Below are 19,423 nucleotides of genomic sequence, written 5' to 3'. Positions count from 1 at the left end.
TTGATCCATTGTTTGTTTCTGTTCAGTATTAACATTTCTTTTCCTCCATGCTTATTGACTTACTTTCTACATATCTAGAACATTTAACATAGTTCCAAAGGCAAGAGACTATCCAAAAGTATACTCATATTAGTCACTCTTTTCGCAATTTTTTTCACTCCTGTCAATAAACAATTTCATTTCATCTAGTTACTGGCTTGTTCTTCCTGTGTTGTTTTTTTTTACATAAATAAGCAGCTACATAAACATGTTTTTCCTATTGCTTTGAAAGAGTGTCTTATTACTCCTTTAAAGGATTGGCAAGAGTGTAAATAGGTGAACACCAGGGATAAAATTAACTTTTTTTAGAATTTTACTTTGAAAGACTTTAATTATTCTGAAATGGAATTTTAATGAAATATATATTTAATATAGGCTTTTATGAAACAGAATGTTGCTGTTAACTGGTTACACTAACAATATTTATTTCTATTATTGAAGAATTAGGGAAAGAAACACCAACATTTCAAATAAGGTTTTATGAAACTGCAGAAATTAATGTTATTAATTTGTAAAAGCACTGAAATTTATTTCTGGATAATATATATAACCTGAAGTAAGCCTTTGGTTCTTTTCTCATTTCTGCATTTTGACATCATACTGTCTATGTTGAGAAGTATTTCTAAAAATATTCTAGAATTAATAAAATGTTGATAACAAAGACATCTATATTTGAATACCACTAGCAGTCTTAGTTCCACAACAAGTATTTCATATAACTTGAAGAGAATGATACTATCGGAACATGCTAAAGGACTTTAGAAAAAGTATGTCAAGGAAAAAAGAAACAGAACAAGGGGGGTCAGAGGCAACAGTATGTAAGAAAAAACATAGAAAATTTATCTCACCAGAAACAGCACCTCTTCTCAGTCTCAGACAAGTACTGCCTCCAAAAAAGCCAATTCAAGCATTGGGAAGTGGCAGGATCAATATGGGAGGGCCGAATCACCTGATCTAAGGTAAGGCTATTTTTAAACATTGGATACTCCTGATGTTTAGGTCATCAGTGTTGTTTTATCTCATTAGAAAGATAATAAATTTTGACTAGGCTGTACCATTTTCCCCCCTGAATTACACTGTTTCAGTATAGAATTGGGGGTTTTTACACTTACCTTATGAATCAGCCCTTATCACCTCATGTCTCGCCCCTTGTCTCTCTAGCTTTTTATAACATAAATCGCCTGGAACCATGCTAATGGGTGCTCAATAAATGTTTTCCTTCCCCTTGCTGCAGGTTTAATTTTCCTTTCTCGTATCATACCCTATTCAAAAACCCCTGGGTGCTTTTCACTATCTGGAATAAAATTTAGCTCTCTGAGCCGGTCTTTAGGACGCCATTGAATCTTTCCAATCTTTATTTCCCAACTACAGTGCATAAACCTGCCATTCTATTAAGTGGGTCTAGGAAGTACTATCTCCCTTATTGTTGCTATGCTTTTTATTCATAATCCACCCTCCACAGAATTTTGGTTTGTGTTCTAAATCTTAAATTTACAAAGCATACAAACCTTGGATGGATATTGTAAACTCTGAGCCTGTGAAAATGAGAATAATAATTTCTATCCTAAGCGATATAATGAGAAGCAAGTGTTAGGGTATGAAAATGTTTTGCCAACAATAAGCAGTTATACTTTGCTTGACTATACAATCTAAGCAGTTATACTTTGCTTGACTAGAAATACAGACTAAGATACCTTCTTAATTTATCGCTTGAAGTTTTAAATAAGGTAATAGGATATGGGAGTGTATTTTGTTTGTTTTCGTTGGTAAAGAATTTAAAGCTTTCTTCCTGGGCAGCTTGATGCTGTATTAATGTGTGTTTTGTTTTGTTTTTTATGAATTTATTTTATTTTATTTTTGGCTGCGCTGGGTCTTCGTTGCTACGTGGGCTTTCTCTAGTTGTGGTGAGCGCGGGCTACTCTTCCTTGCAGTGCGCGGGCTTCTCATTGCGGTGGCTTCGCTTGTTGCGGAGCTCGGGCTCTAGGCACACTGGCTTCAGTAGCTGTGGCTCGCGGGCTTTAGAGTACAGGCTCGGTAGTTGTGGTGCACAGGCTTAGTTGCTCCCCGGCATGTGGGATCTTCCCCAACCAGGGCTCGAACCCGTATCCCCTGCATTGGCAGACAGATGCTTAACCACTGCGCCACCAGGGAAGTCCCATGCTGCTATTACTTTAACATCTGAAATTTCTTTTATATAAACCATTTGACTTATAATTTTTATCTTAAAATAGTTATGCTTTTGATATAACAGTTTATTTCTTGAAATAAATTGGCCATTTTATAAGGAAAATATTAGTTTTTAAATCTGAAAGTGATACATTTCAGTACTTAGACTATATAACTTCCCCCTCGCTTCCCGCCCCTGCTCCCCCCGTGCCCCAAAAGATGGTTTGGTAACTCAGAAAACTCCCTATTCTGATTTTGTGATTAGTCTCAGGGAGTATAGGTAGTAGGAAATTTGACACTGTATTTTCAGTATGTATTTTGTGCTTTTGAAAATTAAAAATTAAAAAGAAAAAACAACTGTAGATGAAAGCTACATACACTTTCTTATAGCATACGATAAAAAATGAGATTCCAGCTCTTGTAATTAATGTAACTGAGAAATGGGGAGTTTATTTTAAAGCATTCCTCAAGTCTCTTTGTAAAGGACGATTAAATGATGGTTGAGATCCTTTTCATAAATTACTGTGTTTGGAGACCCAGACTTTTCTCACCCTGTTACTCTTAATTTATATATTATTGTGTTTTTTAAATCTTTAAGCTAACTATAGTATATAACAAAAACATTTTATTGGTGCAAGTTTGTTTTGTACAGATTTGTAACTCTTGTAAAGCGAATTAATGAGAAGAATGAAGTCGTTTTAATGAACACAGAAAATTGGAATAGGCAATATGGATGATTGCTATAACCTTATGCCAGTGTCCAATTTATTTCTGTATTTTGTTTCCATTTTACAATCTTAAACTATGCTCCTTTTAGGTAATTAGTTGCAAATTCTAGGTTGTTTTATTAAGCTTGTTTTCCAATATCAGAATACTTTTAAACTAACCCAGACTCTTGAAGGAGGAATAGTTAAAAATTGCTTTACAATGTATAATCACTAAGATATTTAAACCTGCTCTCATGTTTTATAAATAGACAAACAAAACTTAAAAGTGGATGTTAAATGAACATTAAATCTAAGATTGACTCCCTCATTTGTTCTTGCTGCTTACTGTTATGTCTTGATGAAATCATTTACTGAAAAAATGTACCTGTACTGAATAGCATTTGAGCACTCTGAATGCATGTTGCTATATTGTGTAGCTTGTAAGATTTTATGTGATTGGACATATGAAGGCCTTTTTTTTTAATTACCTGTAGAAACATATCTTTTCCTGTCAGTGATACATTTAAAAAATGCAACTAAGCATAAATATGGCTGGTAAAGCTTTATTCCAAGCTCTGCACAAAAGTAAGTAAACTTGGCTGCCCTAATAAACACAATTTATGTCCTCCAGTGAGTCAAATTTTAGCATATTTCACCTTTAAGTATTCAAGGTTTTTTGTTTGTTTTTAATATAGCTTAACAAGTAACGTGACATTTTAAAAATTCAGGACCCAGAAAATTAGCGTGGAAAACATTCTGTGGGTAGGAGGGGTTTGGAGTTGGTCATACCCAAGCCTGAATATTGACGTTAGCGCGGTACTTCACAAAAGAGCCTCTTTCCACATCTGTGAAAATGAAACTGATTGGACTTACACCTTACTTTCAATGTACTTACAGATGAAATAATTTGTAAGCCTGTGAAAATGCTATTGCAGGGCACCACTAAAGTGTTAGTTCCCTTTGGATCTCTGCTCCCATCATAGGCTTTACCAGTCTCTTTGAATATGGTGTGATAGGAAATTACATGTCCTGAAGACAGTTTTTAAATTCTGTGATTTTTTTTTTTTTGGACGTGTATCACTTTTCTAGAGAGAATTATTTTTATTAAGAAGTCTCCACTTGAAAATAGAACGTAAGTATAGAAGCAGTACTGTCTGTCCACAGAACTCAAAAGATCAATATGAAAATATGTATGTAATGAAATCCTTACCATAATTGTTAAACCTTTTTAGATATGACTTTAAATTTATTGAGTAATAAAAACATTAATTTTTATTAACTACTTTAAGTTCTTTCTAGAAGAGGACAAAATATAAGTCTCTTCTTTGGGCATGCCATTAGTTGTAGTCCTCGACTTTAGCTCTGTATTGGAGTTACATGGCGAGCTACAAAAAATATTGATGCTTCGGCCTGAGAGACTCAGATTTAACTATTTGGTGTGCACTCTGGGCATTGGGGGCCTTAAACGCTCTCTAGGTGATTCTGATGTGCAGGCCAAGTTGAGAACCCCTAATCCATTAGTGGGGTGTGAAATCAATTTGCTGGTCTCAGCCACCAAATATTTCTTGGTTTTATTTTGGTTTTTTTCCTGTCTTATTTGTAAATATTAATAAAATCATATTTGATATTAATGTTATTTTTCCTTTATAGTAAGTGTAAGTAAGTACTGTTTTATGAAACTTTTTTAATATAATATATATACTGGATTGCTGTGCAAAATGTATTTCCTAAATAACTGTTTTGTGGCTTAAAAAGTTTAAAAACTACTCTGTCATACTTTCACTTAAGATGGACTCAGCGGAGAAACTTTTTTCTTTTTTACTTTCATCTTTAAAATGGGAATAATAATAGTTGCTACCTCATAGGATTATTATGAGGAGTAAATCTATATAAAGTGCTTAGAACAGTGCTTTCCTAGCACCAAAGTAAGTGTTCGATAAATACTAGCAATTGTTATTACCAAGAAAAGTAATCTTCAGAGCTAGTGCTTTGTTTTTCTCTTAATGCACATTAAAGACTTTTGTTATGAAGACTGTCCTTCATTTTGGCTGGTAAAAAATAAGCTCAGAGATAAATTGGTGGCCAAAGATTAATAACTAACCTTTTATCTGTTTTCCCTTGGTTCTGATTTTGTTACTCTTAGGATTTCTATTGTATCTATGTAAGCAGCTCTCATACCTTTCTGGAACATCAGAATCATCAAAATATGTCATTTTAATTTAATTCCACTAAAATTTCAGAGGTGTTTTCATATTCATCTGTGCTAGGAGGATAGGTAGAGGTTTTTGTGACTATTCACTGCCTGTATTAAACTGTAGATTAATGAAACTGTAGCTGTCCACTGTGGTTAGTTGCTCTGTCTTTCAGCTTTTTACTCTATGGTTGAGTCCAGTATAGAGAAGAGAATCTTGATAACTGCATTAGCTGTCTGCCTTATTGAACAAATTTGTAAACCCAGTTAAACCTGTGCTATGTAGAAATCCAAGTTACAGTAGATCCTCATGGTGAAGCTCTACTAAATTTTTTTATTCATTGAAATAGAAAGTGGTACCTCAGAAATTTTAATAATAATATGGTTCAATATTGTTTTCCATAATGTGACATCAGAATTGATGTTTAATTATTCACCTGTGTTAAATATTAAGTGATTTTTGTTACTTTGGTACATATGTGTCTGTTGTAAAATATTTCTAACAAAATTTCTGATTAAGGTAAATCAATTTGTGTGGTAAAAATGCTTGGGCAAGGAGCTGTTACTATTATGGACATGTAAGGAATTGCAATTTTCTAGACTCCCTCTAGTGATATACATTTATTAAGGCTAATTTCTCATTTGTATGTTTTCATTTTATTTATTTATTTTTAAAAATATTTATTTATTTATGGCTGTGTTGGGTCTTCGTTGCTGTATGCAGGCTTTCTCCAGTTGGCGGTGAGTGGGGGGCCACTCCTCGCTGCGGTGCATGGGCCTCTCATTGTCGTGGCCTCTCGTTGCGAAGCATGGGCTCCAGGCGTGCAGGCCTCAGCAGTTGTGTCACATGGGCTCAGCAGTTGTGGCTTGTGGGCTCCAGACCTCAGGCTCAGCAGTTGTGGCACACGGGCCCAGTTGCTCCGTGGTATGTGGGATCCTCCTGGGCCAGGGCTCGAAGCCGTGTCCCCCGCATTGGCAGGCAGATTCTTAACCACTGCACCACCAGGGAAGTCCTGTATGTTTTAGAAACACAGTATTTGCCATTTTGAATCTTTAGTGATAGAGCAATCCATTTAAAGCTGAAAAAGGTAATCAGACATCTCTGAACATATTGAAGATAAACTTTAATAAATGAGTACTCCCATGTGTCCCAGAATTTTTGAAAGCAGAAGTCATTAGAAATCCATGGTCAAAGGTTATAGAATCTTTCCCCTTTTGCTACTTTTAACAATTCAGAGAGTTTATAATCCAAGTTGCAAATCCAAACAAATTTGTGAGAATTTGTTCTTGATGGGAATAAATTTAAGAAGATGGAGAGGGGAGAATCCAGCAATTGAGAATAGAAGAGAATGGAAAAGAAAATGGGTAGAAATAAGGATTTTTACTATGAAGTTTAGGTAGTAATAAATGGTGAGGGAAATCCTGGTCTCAGAATATACACCTTTATCGTTTGGGCTGTTGGATCTGAGATGTGTTTATATATGGGAGAGCTGATGGCATGTGCTTTGATATGAAATTATAGTGGTCGTAGCTTTGTAAGTCTTTTAAGTTCTAGGCAAAAATAAGAGCAATATTTGTTTTGTCAGAAGTATTTCAATTTTTCTAATGTGTGACTGTTAGGGTAGTTTCCCAGCTGTACGGAAGGGTACACGTTAAGTAAAATCACTTTTGATCTTTGAGATCATGAGGGAACCTAGGTGGTCAATGACCTAGGCATAAAATCAGAAAGGCTTGAACATTTTTTAAATGTTATGAACAGAAATCTTAAGTGGCAGGTTAGTAAGCAGGAATTAAATATGTAGTTGCAGACATTTCAAATGCCATTTATAGACTTTTTATAGTTCTCTCTTCTTGTTTTTGTGAGCATAAAATTATTTATGGGACTTTTCAAGGTTTACTTGAAACATACTTTCAGTAGTGCTTGATTTCCCAAAGTCTTAAGTTTTTCAAAGGCTGCTTACCTTGCTAGAAGGCAGCATGGCTCAAGGGAAGGGGTCTGAGGCTTTGGAGTCAGGAGGAAAGTTAGTTTTGCCATGTAATCATTACTGAGGTCAGTGACATCACTCTGGCTCTAGCTTTATCATCTCTAACAAGTATATATTAATTTTTTAAGTTAAGGGTTATTCTGAGGTTTAGGTATAGAATGTAATCATTCAATAATTGGTAGCTGCTGTTATTAGTCATTTTAGGAACCTAACTGTGGTGACCTGAAGGCTCTATGGTACTTTGTTTTACTTCTATAAAATTTTAAAAACAGAATTGTTCGGAACTGAAATATAGGTGAAGAGAAATTCATCTAATTTGCATCCACTTTTCATTGCCAGTTCCTACAAGTGACTTCTGTTATCTTGTTAAGCATATATATTTTTATAAAGTTCTTAGCTACATGTAAAAATGGCTTTAAACGTTATTTTATTTTCTTTTATTGTTAGATTTTCCTATTAAATTTGCAGCATTATTTTGTGATAGACTGTTTTTCCATCTACTCACAAACTTTAATGGTTGTAAATACAATTGGAGGTGGGGCTGGCATTTAAATATTTGAATTTTTCTATCTAAAGGCAAGTTATCAAGAGTGAAAAAGTAGTTCCCTATTTATTTTTTCTAATTCTCAGAATAAATCACTAAGGAAAATAACCTTTATGTATCAAAGTGAGCATCATTTCTTTTCAAGCCCTTTTGAGGAATTTTTAAGATTTCTGTAATAGAACTATGATATGTGTTACAATTATAGTGGCCAAAAATTTTTATTTCCATTTGTTTAACATTTTCTACTGATTCAGTTCCACAAAGATAAATTCACTTGGAGACTATTAAAAAATAGTAAATTTTGAAGAAAACCTACAAAAATACTTAAAATTTAGCATTATGATCATTGTTGGGTGTGTTGGTCTTAGCTTATTAATAAAACTTAGTTTTTATGACTATGCAAAGTAGTGAGATCTAAGTGAAGTTTTTTCAATGTGTGTTGTGATCTGATTTTATTTTAAATTATATTGCAAAGGGTTTTAGCCTTTATTTCTCACCTAATATTTGTGTTATTGTCCAAACATCTAATTAGGTGAAACTGAAATGATTGAATTTTTATGTTACAGGAGATTACCTGGGGCAATTGATGTTATTGGTCAGACTATAACTATCAGCCGAGTAGAAGGAAGGCGACGGGCAAATGAAAACAGCAACATACAGGTTTAGTATTTTAAAAGTTATTATTTTTTTTAAATGAAGGATTATATCTGTGTTCTAATTTAATTCATTCATAGCACTATGCTATGTGTAAGGTGATTTAGATGCTACAAAGGGGATTTAAAATGTGGAATCAATCACCATGTTATTACAAAAGCTGTTCCATTTAAAATTTATAACCTTTGGATCTTTTTCAGTAAGATATTTTTTTCCTTGCTATAAATGTGATATATAGGCTCATTGGACTAAAAAAGGAAAATATGGGAAAAGTTTAAAGAAGAAAATAAAACCGTCGATAGTTCTGCCATCTAAAGATAACACTCTTAACATTTTGGTACATCCCTTCCTTGTCACTAAGCAAGATTGGGATAGATACTACTATGGTTATATTTTTGTGTATCCTTTTTTTTTTCCATATAAAATTATCATTTGCATTTTCCCATATTCTTAAAAATATTTAACAGCTCCTCATGATAGATTTATTGTATGGCTATACCATAATTTATTTAATGTGAGATTTCTCGGTGAAGTAGATCTCTTTGCTTTTCAAGTGAAAGAATGAAAGAAGATGAGTTATTAGTAGCTTATATAATTCAAGTTTGAACTTTGAGTAATTGAGACTTTCAGCTGTTAGCTTGACCACACTTTTTTCATTATTTATTTTCTTTCTCTGAGTACTTTAAAAGATGTCCAGTGTTTTGATTCTTTATTACCTTTAATAAATTATGTAAATGTTCTTTTTAGCACCTTTTAAGGTAAATTATTTCTAAGATGGAAGATAATCCTCTTTATTTATTTTTTTTTTTTTGCGGTATGCGGGCCTCTCACTGTTGTGGCCTCCCCCGTTGCGGAGCACAGGCTCCGGACGCGCAGGCTCAGCGGCCATGGCTCACGGGCCCAGCCGCTCCGCGGCATATGGGATCCTCCCAGACCGGGGCACGAACCCGTATCCCCTGCATCGGCAGGCGGACTCTCAACCACTTGCGCCACCAGGGAGGCCCGATAATCCTCTTTTTTACCCCCACCATTAAAATGTCATGCTTTCTTAAAATAATACTGCTTTCTACTTTAAAAACTGGCTTATCAGCATAAGCCTTATAAAAATTACTGTACTTAAATGTAGGAAAAGTTAATGAAAGGAGATTATATGTTTAGATGATATGCTTTAGCTAGCAAGGATTTGAAAAGTATAAATTAAATATATAACATCATGTTGCCTGTTTTTTCTAGTTTTCTCAAACATGTTTGCGCATCAGATTCCCTTGGGGAGCTTGTCAAAAATTCAAATTTCTAGGTGCCACTCTCCTGTAGGTTTGGTTTCTGTCCCTTACCTGTTCACATAGATCAATATTTTGTAAATACTTTTACTTTTTAAGTATAAACCCTTGTTCCTAAAGGTACAAGGCTCACATGAAGAAGTTTTTTTATGTATCTGGCTGCCTGTTAGTTGCACCCTATTGATGCATGCCTTATAGTCTCTTACTTTGCAACCTGATAATGACAGGCCTTGGTACAGTGAATATCTGGTTCTCTTGCCACGTTAATTTCTTAATGTTGGTATCTATGACTAATGATTATATCGCCTTAATTTGAATACTTTAACTTTGGTTGAGTAACAAAGATAATACTCATTACATTTTATTTATGAAGTACTTAATTGTCTCATTTAGAATATTTTTAAAACAATTATTCCTTAAGAATTTTATTTGTAATGATTCAGTTTTGTCTAGGCTTTGAATATGAACATTTTAGAAAGTGTGTTTGAGAGTGAATACTCACATCTGTATAATATCTGTATAATATACGCACACATCACACACATAGAAAAATTACTCCTGCTTTCCCAGAATATATGTAAGTGAATAAAACTTATTTCTTAGATTAAATGAGATTCATTTACTGAGTTTAATCTTAGATAAGAACATTTATTCATCTTTTTAATTAACTGTGCTCTAATTTTAGGTCCTTTCTGAAAGATCTGCTACTGAAGTAGACAACAATTTTAGCAAACCACCGCCATTTTTCCCTCCAGGAGCTCCTCCCACTCACCTTCCACCTCCTCCATTTCTTCCGCCTCCTCCCACTGTCAGCACTGCTCCACCTCTGATTCCACCACCAGGTAAATAGTAAATAAGACATTTGATTTTGAAAGAAAAATAACCTATGAGTGTTTTTAAAATTTTGAATTTAACAATTAAAGTATGTATTTTAAAATAGCATCTTCATTGATTGCACTACATTAAAAGTAATAGAATATGAAATTGATTATGTAAAATCTTCAGTAGATTCACACTGAAACAAATGTATACGTGTCTTACTTTTTCAGTAAAGCAAAGAAGCAATGTACTAAAATAGGGAAGAATGGACAGACACTAAAATTGTGATCCAAAAATATGATAGTGATCCTCAAATTAAAGTTTCTAGTTGTATATGTATAAATTCACATTGAATCATATTAACTTGTTTTGAAAAAAAATTTAAAGATACTTTCAGAATGGCGTAGGTCAGAAAAATTACGTCCTGTGAAGGGATTGAAATGAAAATCTCAGTCTGTCTGGTCATCTTTCTTTGTATACTGGTTTCCTTTTAGGAGACTGTTTCTGGGTGCCAGGTATCTGATATTTACTTCTACTACACAAGAGAGAAAACTAATGTCAATTTTTATCATATTCTTAGTCACTTGGTTATTTATTAAAAACTAGATCAGTGACAGTAGAAAAAAATTCACAAATAATTACCAAATTTTATACTTTCATCCTTTTGTCTGAAGACCTTTGTTATTTTATTCACGATAGGCTTTCAATATTTATATCCTTTAATCAATTTTTAATGAAACTAACAGGATTGATTGAGATAATAATTACTTTCTTCCTAGGGAGAATGCCAGTAGTAAATATTAAAAATTAGCTCCTGGTCCTAACCAGAACTACATGCGCTACATATGTTAAAATTTGCTTTCTATTAATAAAATCAGTTTATACTAGAGAGGCTTGTCCACTCACTTTGCATTTTCAAGAGAGTTGTCTTTGTTTTAAGCGGTGGTGATTGTAATTAGAGTACAGAAGCACTTAAAGGGTGTGACTAATCCTTCCCTGTAATACTCATCCTTGGCCTCGAAAATTCACTTACTGCATTAGCCCCACAAGCACAACGCCTTTGATTTTCTTCTGAGATTACTTCTGCTTTCAAAAAGGATAATTATGAAACCTGACTATGGCTTAGGGAACCTGTTGTCTCAAAAATAGAGGAAAGAGAAGACTGGAGAGGTTACTCCAGAGAACATTATTTCTAAAGTTCAGTGAATTTCTTGTTCCAACAATAAATTGCTTGTTCTGAATCCGAACCCATTCAGAAGTTGTGCCTGGATCTGTGACTCTTGAATCTTTAATGTGATGAGAATTAACTAAATGAAAAGAGAAAGTAATGATGACTAGTGATCCATAAATGAGTTCTTTGCCCAATGAAAAAGATAAAATGTAGAAATAGTTAGTTTTGAACGTATTCGATTTAATGAGACTAAAAGATGATCAATGTATGTGATTATAGTCTTTACCCTACATTGCTTTGTAATCTTATTTAAGCTTTACCAGCTACTAAAGGTGATTTAAAAGAATTTTTTGTTTACTAGCTAATATAGTATATTCCCAGATGGCTAACATATATTTCAACACTTGCTATTTATTAAAGTAAGTGAGAGAGAGGTGGTATGAACTAATGATAAAAAAATAAATACTTACCTGGTGTAAGAATATTTAGAAGCCCTGTAGTATATCGATAGGCAATGGCATTATCTGGATGTGCGTTCTTTTTCAAAATGGCAAAATCATTCCATTTCTTTGCTGTATAACCTCTGTTTATAAGGATGACAAATCTTTTAATTATGTTTAGCTTATCTATGGCATTATACTGTAGAGTACCAGTGATTATTGCTTAAGCTGTCTATTTAATATTAATTTTCAGCTACATGCTTTCCATATTTTAAACACCTGTCCAGATTTCCTTTGATGCTTATCCTTAGAGAATATTTCCATGTCATCCTGTCAGCATTTAAGGAATACATATTCAGATGAATTCTAATGCTGGTTAAGCAGTACCTATCTGTGGTATATTTGCTGGGGGTGGTAGTGAGGGAAAGATACCAATTCATATTAAAACCAAATATTTGTAAGTTGAGACTATCTGGATTACTCCTTATTTTACTAGATTGTGAGCTGTTGGAGAGAGCATAGGCTGTGTATTTCCATTTATGTTTCCCCGCAACGCTAATCACAGAGGCCTGTGTATACTTGACATTCCCTTAATATGTTAGCTAATTGAGTTAACAAGGTATTTATGTATCCATAACACCAAAGGGATTTTCAGATTGACAGTTGGTACAGGCACTTATTAATCAGAATGAGCACTGGCTTTAAACTACAGTATGGCTGCATAGATATATATATACATATACCAGATGAATGTAGGCCTTGATTAAAGCCACATTTTCAGTTACCACTTACCACAGTCACATAATTACAGTATATTCTGTAGAGTTTGCTGTAATTTAGATCACCTTAAGAAACATAAGCAACTAGTGAAAGAAAGCTGTGGTTCAGGAGTCTTTTTGTAAGTACTGCCTTAAAAAGTACTCCATTTGTCTTTGAGAAATCTTGGGTTATCTTTTTGCTTCCTTGAGAAATAAAAAAAGGAAAAATGAAAAAAAATCTTTGGAGAATTAATTTGAACATTTTAGTGTTGCATTTGTTAACATTAGCTTTCAAATGTTTAAGTTTTTAAGACTGTATAGTTCTGTATATGATGGAACAAATATAGTAATGATGTATTATGCCCTTAATTTGGGGTGTTATCCAGATTTGCTTGGAATAGTCCTATTATACGTTTTGTCCCAGCTTAATTATTACTATTCACTCTCAGAACCGCCTTGGTGTGGAGGATTAAATTTATGGTCAGCTCTTGGAGGTTTACAGATGTGGCTTCTTGCATGAGTGGACAGTTACTCCTTAGCAACGATGAATTGATAGAGACAGCTTCATTCAAGGGACTTTTACTTTCAGATAGTTAACAGAAAAGAAGAGGTGTGTTGCTTCCTCTCCCCCTCAAATACACATACATCTAGAACATACATGAAAGTGACAGGCCAAAATCGTATTTCTGGCCACAATGGATTTGTACGGAGAGCAGAGGAGGTTTTGTTTTGGAGAGTACAACAAACATGTAAGGTCCTAAATGAATGTTGTGAGTTCTGGATTAGCTTTTTTAAATGAAAAAGTATTTAATATGGTTCCTTGCCACCATATTAACAGTAGCTTGAAAACAAACACTCATTATTCAAGATCTTCCTTCATTTTCAGAAAATCTATTATTTTCATTTTCTAGTGAACCAGAAAATTAGATTATTAGATAATCTAAAATTAGATTATTTTCCTGTTAGCAGTATGGTTTCTAGCACAGCAGCTAGCAAACGTTTTGGTTACAGACCCCTTTATACTCTTAAAAATTACTGTAGACCCCAGAGGGCTTTTATTTATGTGTGTTATATCTATTTTTTATTAGAAATTAAACCTGAGAAATTAAAATATTATATTTAAACTATTATTTTGAGAGTATGCATAATAATCCCATTACATATTAAGATAACATTTTTATGAAAAATTATTTTTCCAGAATGACAAAAAACATTTAGTGCAAACAGTGGCCTTGTTTTACACTTTTGCAAATCTCTTTACTATGTGGCTTAATAGAAAAAAAACGGATTCTCTTATTTGCTTCCACATTAAATCTATTGTGATTTCACATGTCATGTAGCCTCTGGAAAACTTCATTGTACACTTGTAAGAGAATGAGCATGAAAATGGCAAATAACATCCTAGTGTTTATGAAAGGAGTTTTGACCTTGCAGATTCCTAGAAGGGCCTTTGGGATGCCCAGGAAGCTCCAGATAACACTTTGAGAACTGCTGCTTTGCCAGAAGCTTGGCCTGTATTCGATGAGTATTTTCTGCATCCTTGAGGAAGTACAATTTTGTCCCTTTATTTGAGAAGCTATTTTGTGAATATAACATTTATTAAGCTGATTTTATAGTTCCATGAAGATTTTTGGTCTTACACAGCAAATCCGCATATTAACTGATGCTGTTTGTCAAAAATGTAAGCATTATAAAAATGTAGTTTCTAGAAATACCTTTTGAAAAATAATTTCTTGAAGTTTTTGAGAACTGTACTCGTTTTCTATTTTGTTGTGTTTTTCTGTATTTTTTTTAAAAAACCAAGAGTCTCTCAGTGTTTTCAGTAAACTCAAAGTAGGGTATAATGCTAATTATCTGTAACGAATACTATTTTTTGGCACAATTAAAGGTAATTTAAATTTAAGTTTTAATAGAAAATAAAAGCTCCTTCAAGATGTTGATTTTTTTTAAATGTCTTTTTTCCCCATGGATGCTCCCTTTATAATAGTTATATTTTTAATACACCATAGATGCTGTATTTTGTAGAATTTAATTATGGTTTAATATTTGCCTTTTCTTTGTGCTACTCTTCCTGTCACTTTGCCATTAGATGTGAGCTTGTAGAGATTAATTCCTTTACAAGTTATTTGTAAAAATATTGATATTTCTATCAGACGTTTTTATTTGTCTAACATAGAATTTTTATTTTCCGTAGGCTTTTAGATTACTTTATAATAGGAGGAGTAAGAGATCTTAATAAAGATAAAATAGTTCACCCATTTTATAGTTAATGTAAAATAATCTTTTTTACTTCTTAGGTGTGGAGTATGCTGATAACTATTTTTGTTGCTTTAAGTTTAGTGACCATAGCACCTTATAACATATTTTTTCTTTAAAATTACTTCCGTTCCTTTTTGCACCTTTGTGATTATTTTACTTTATTAAGAAATAGTTTTATAGTAGTCTACATCCTGGTTTTTTTTAAAGGGTACATGGTAGATGATGTATGTGTATATATAGTATTTAAAATATTGATGAATAGAAAAGCATGTGGTGGAAGGTAATATTTAAAGATTTTTATACAACTTTTTGTACTCAGTTTTTTTGTGCAGACTTTACTTACGAGCTTGATTACTTGAAAGTAGAAATTGGTGAGACATAAGGAAAGTGATCAGGCTATCTATTTGTAACATACAAGTGTTGATGAAATTTGTAATTTACAAGTGAGAAATAGGAAGCATAGTTCACATAGTTCTTCTGCTGTGCTTTTTTCTTTCATTTGAACTGAATAGAGAAATGATAGGTAGTAACTATATGTATTAGTTAGCTCTTGCTCCATAACAAATTACTGTAGAACATAGTGGCTTAAAACAACATACATTTATTATTGAACAGTGTTTGTGGGTTAGGAATGTGGGGACAGCTTAGCTGGTCCTCTGCTTCAAGTTCTCTCACAGGCTTTGAGATGGTCATCTCAAAGGCTCGACTAAGAAAAGATTTCTGTTCAAGTTCACTGACCTCTTTGTTGAAAAGATTCACTTCCTCTCCAACAGGGTAGCTTGCTTCATCAAAGCGTGAATGCTGAGAACACAATAGAGGAAACCAGCAAAATAGAAGTCACTCTCTTTTGTAACCTAGTCACGGAAGTGACATCCCATCATTTTTGCTGTATTTCGCTTGTTAGAAATAAGTCATTATATCTAGCCCACACTCAAGGGGAGGATATAAATACCAGAGGTATAAAAAGACATGAATACCAGGAGGCAGGGATCACTGGAAACCATGTCAGAGATTGCCTATCACATAACTCTTTTTTGCCATAGCTATATAAAATAATGATGGGATACATTGAGAATGCATTCATAGATAATTTTTATTCATTTATCTTTTGAGTACAGAGCCTCTGTTAACTTTGTGAGAATTTTTGAAATATAGATGAGTTCCTTTTGATATGACGTTTTGCTGGTCTGCTGCCTTTCTGTTTCTTTGCATCAATTCCTTCAGTCCCTAAGTAGGATTTTAGGTGCTGTACTTCTTTACATTTACAAGTACTTATTATATACTGGAATTAGTTAAATCCTATTCTCTTTCTTTTGAAGATGCCAAATAGCATAGGCTGTCATAGAGCTGTACTGTTTTACTTAAGAATGTCACATGCTTTGTTTGTTTCATAAAAATTTGAAATGGAATTTATTTTATGTGTTTTGAATATTGAGGTGCTCAGCAGTGCAATTAGTAGAGAAGCTTGGATGTAATCCAGTGATTTGCAAAGTATGGTCTCTGGTCAGCAACATCATCATCTCCCTGTTTGGGATGCAAATTCTCTGCCTCACTCCAGACCTACTGAATCAGAAATTCTAGGGGAGGGGCCCAGCAATCTGTGTTTTAACAAATTCTTTACAGCCACTATGGAGAATAGTATGGAGGTTCCTTAAAAAACTACAAAGAGAACGACTATATGACCCAGCAATCCCACTACTGGGCATATACCCTGAGAAAACCATAATGCAAAAAGAGTCATATACCAAAATGTTCATTGCAGCTCTATTACAATAGCCCAGAGATGGAAACAACCTAAGTGTCCATCATCGGATGAATGGATAAAGAAGATGTGGCACGTATATACAATGGAATATTACTCAGCCATAAAAAGAAACGAAATTGAGCTATTTATAATGAGGTGGATGGACCTAGAGTCTGTCATACAGAGTGAAGTAAGTCAGAAAGAGAAAGACAAATACCATATGCTAACACATATATATGGAATTTAAGAAAAAAAAATGTCATGAAGAACCTAGGGGTAAGACAGGAATAAAGACACAGATCTACTAGAGAATGGACTTGAGGATATGGGGAGGAGGAAGGGTAAGCTGTGACAAAGCGAGAGAGTGGCATGGACATATATACACTACCAAACGTAAAATAGCTAGTGGGAAGCAGCCACATAGCACAGGGAGATCAGGTCGGTGCTTTGTGACCACCTAGAGGGGTGGGATAGGGAGGGTGGGAGGGAGGGAGACGCAAGAGGGAAGAGATATGGGAACATATGTATATGTATAACTGATTCACTTTGTTATAAAGCAGAAACTAACACACCATTGTAAAGCAATTATACTCCAATAAAGATGTAAAAAAACAAAAAAAACAACAACAGAAAAAAATTCTTGAGGTGATTCTGATGGCCACTGAAGTTTCAAAACCACTAATCTATTCATTCCCTTTAGAACTTGAATATCACTTTTCCAAAAACTTTTGGCCTGTAATAGAAATCTTGCTTTTACTATTGTATGCAAAACTTTCCAGGAAAACAAACATTTTTTTCCTACTCATTTTACAGATAAAGGATACAAAAAAGAAACACAGTGCATGCTTTGTGTATTTCAAACCTGTTGGCTGGGCAGCATGTATGTTGGCCAGGAAAGGTGGGATTGTTGAGGGAGACAGGACCGGGAATTTTGAGATGCATTTTCTTTTTCATTACACTGTTTCTTTTGTTAACAAAAGTCGAATACCAAATGGTGATTATTTTAGATGAAAATTGTGTTGGTTTAACATTATATCACATATTAAATTTTCTTAGTAGCATTTTGAAAATACATTTGCTAATTGTCAAACAATGGATTGTATAGTGTTTCATCAACTTTTAAGTTCTGTTTCAGTGAACACTTACCAATAAAGATTTGCATTGAATTATCTTAGGTGAAATATAGGTCTCACAAGAAGGACCCTTTATAAGTTCTCATGCCAGCTTTCTGATGTGTAGATACTGTTTGGAAAGACATCTATATCTGTCTATCTATGTTGCGTAATTTTTGTGTTCTTAATCCTTTTCAGTTGATTTTTTAAAAATCTGTCCTATGATACTACTGTAGTAAGATTAAAATTTAAAGCAAAATGTTTGTAATTTTAACTACCTTCATAGCATACTTAATAGTTTGATTATATTCTTTTATTTTTATGTTTTGTGAAGTTTGATAAATGTTTTTGAGGAATAAATTTTGAGAGGGCTGATTAGTATTTTCTTACTTCACATGAATTCACATTGTAGTTAGCTGAAGTGATGCATGTTGCTCGTGTATTTACTTAGGTAAAGTTATTAGGATTACAGAGTGGGTTGCTGAATTTGGTATGGTTTTTTTATCTTACACACCTAGGACAATAGTCATTCATTTAAATAGTCATGTATTTAAATGTGAAAACTAGGTCACATAGTGAAGTCCAGTAGTGCTCTAAAAAAATCTATACTGTTCTAAAGAAAATCAAGTAATAGTAGACATTAAGAACATTTAATATGCTCTACCTTCCTTAATTTCCCATTTAGTTTGGTGTCTGGGACTCTGCTAGTTTGTATTGTTTGCTGGATTCTTTTAGCTTAGTAATATAGGAAGCAGCAAGGTACCTCAGGATGGATGAGAATTACCATGCAGTGTAGCTCATTTTAGTAGACTTGTGGATGCCTAATGATTTTTGAAACATGATGGCTGCCTTATATATCTTTTTCAGTCTTCTTGGTTTTGTAAGTTTAGCATATCCTTTTATTGCATGGGTGGTTAAATAAGGTGCTTCATTCTCCATTTTAAGGCCACTTGCTGCTTTAAGATCTTTTTGTATAAACCTCTTATCCTGGTAAAACATGCACAGAAAAAGTTTAAATAAATTATTGGCAGATGTTTCATTGACAAGCAAACACTTGAAAGCAGTTTTTTTCATTATTTTTTCTTATGCATTTAGTTAATGAATTAGATTACTTTTTCCTCTTTGGGAAGAGTTTTGATGCAGTTTTTAAGATTGGATTTAGTAAACCATTCTGACTTTGTTGAAGTTATTATGGTATAAAATGTTCCTTGAAAAAGTTATTTATTTTTAAAATTTTTCTACTTAGAAATGTCGTTTTTCTTCAAACACGAAACTGTTATGATTTGCATGACACATAAATTTTAAATTAGGATTTATGGGCACATTTGACCAATGTAAATTGAGAATGTTTATACATAGCTTATTTCTTAAAGTTTATAATGTGTGCTAATGAGTGAGAGTCACTCAAATTAGTATTTACTGACTTCTATAGAAGTAGACTTAGTGTGCCCTAGGGGTTTATATATGTGAATTGGCTATACCCCCTATCCTCCCACAAGTCAAGGGAAGTAATAACCTTTCCACACTCGTGTCAACAACAGTAAAACAGTTCAC

The 19,423-nt window shown here is 33.5% G+C and overlaps 1 protein-coding gene across 19 annotated transcripts in view; it reads left to right on the top strand.

Moving 5' to 3' along the window:
- Positions 1–19,423, top strand: part of FIP1L1 (factor interacting with PAPOLA and CPSF1) — a 68,984-nt gene that overhangs the window by 26,170 nt on the left and 23,391 nt on the right. For 10 of the 19 annotated variants that reach the window (XM_060109954.1, XM_060109831.1, XM_060109840.1 and 7 more), the window contains 3 exons: positions 891–998; positions 8,199–8,292; positions 10,252–10,408. In XM_060109954.1, the coding sequence (XP_059965937.1) occupies positions 891–998; positions 8,199–8,292; positions 10,252–10,408 (359 nt within the window). The remainder of the gene's footprint in view (positions 1–890; positions 999–8,198; positions 8,293–10,251; positions 10,409–19,423) is intronic. The other 9 variants (XM_060109972.1, XM_060109963.1, XM_060109908.1 and 6 more) reach the window with 1 other exon arrangement.

Source organism: Mesoplodon densirostris, chromosome 1, assembly GCF_025265405.1.
Source record: "Mesoplodon densirostris isolate mMesDen1 chromosome 1, mMesDen1 primary haplotype, whole genome shotgun sequence".
Lineage (NCBI taxonomy): Eukaryota > Metazoa > Chordata > Mammalia > Artiodactyla > Ziphiidae > Mesoplodon > Mesoplodon densirostris.
This window is presented reverse-complemented; position numbering and strand designations above follow the sequence as displayed.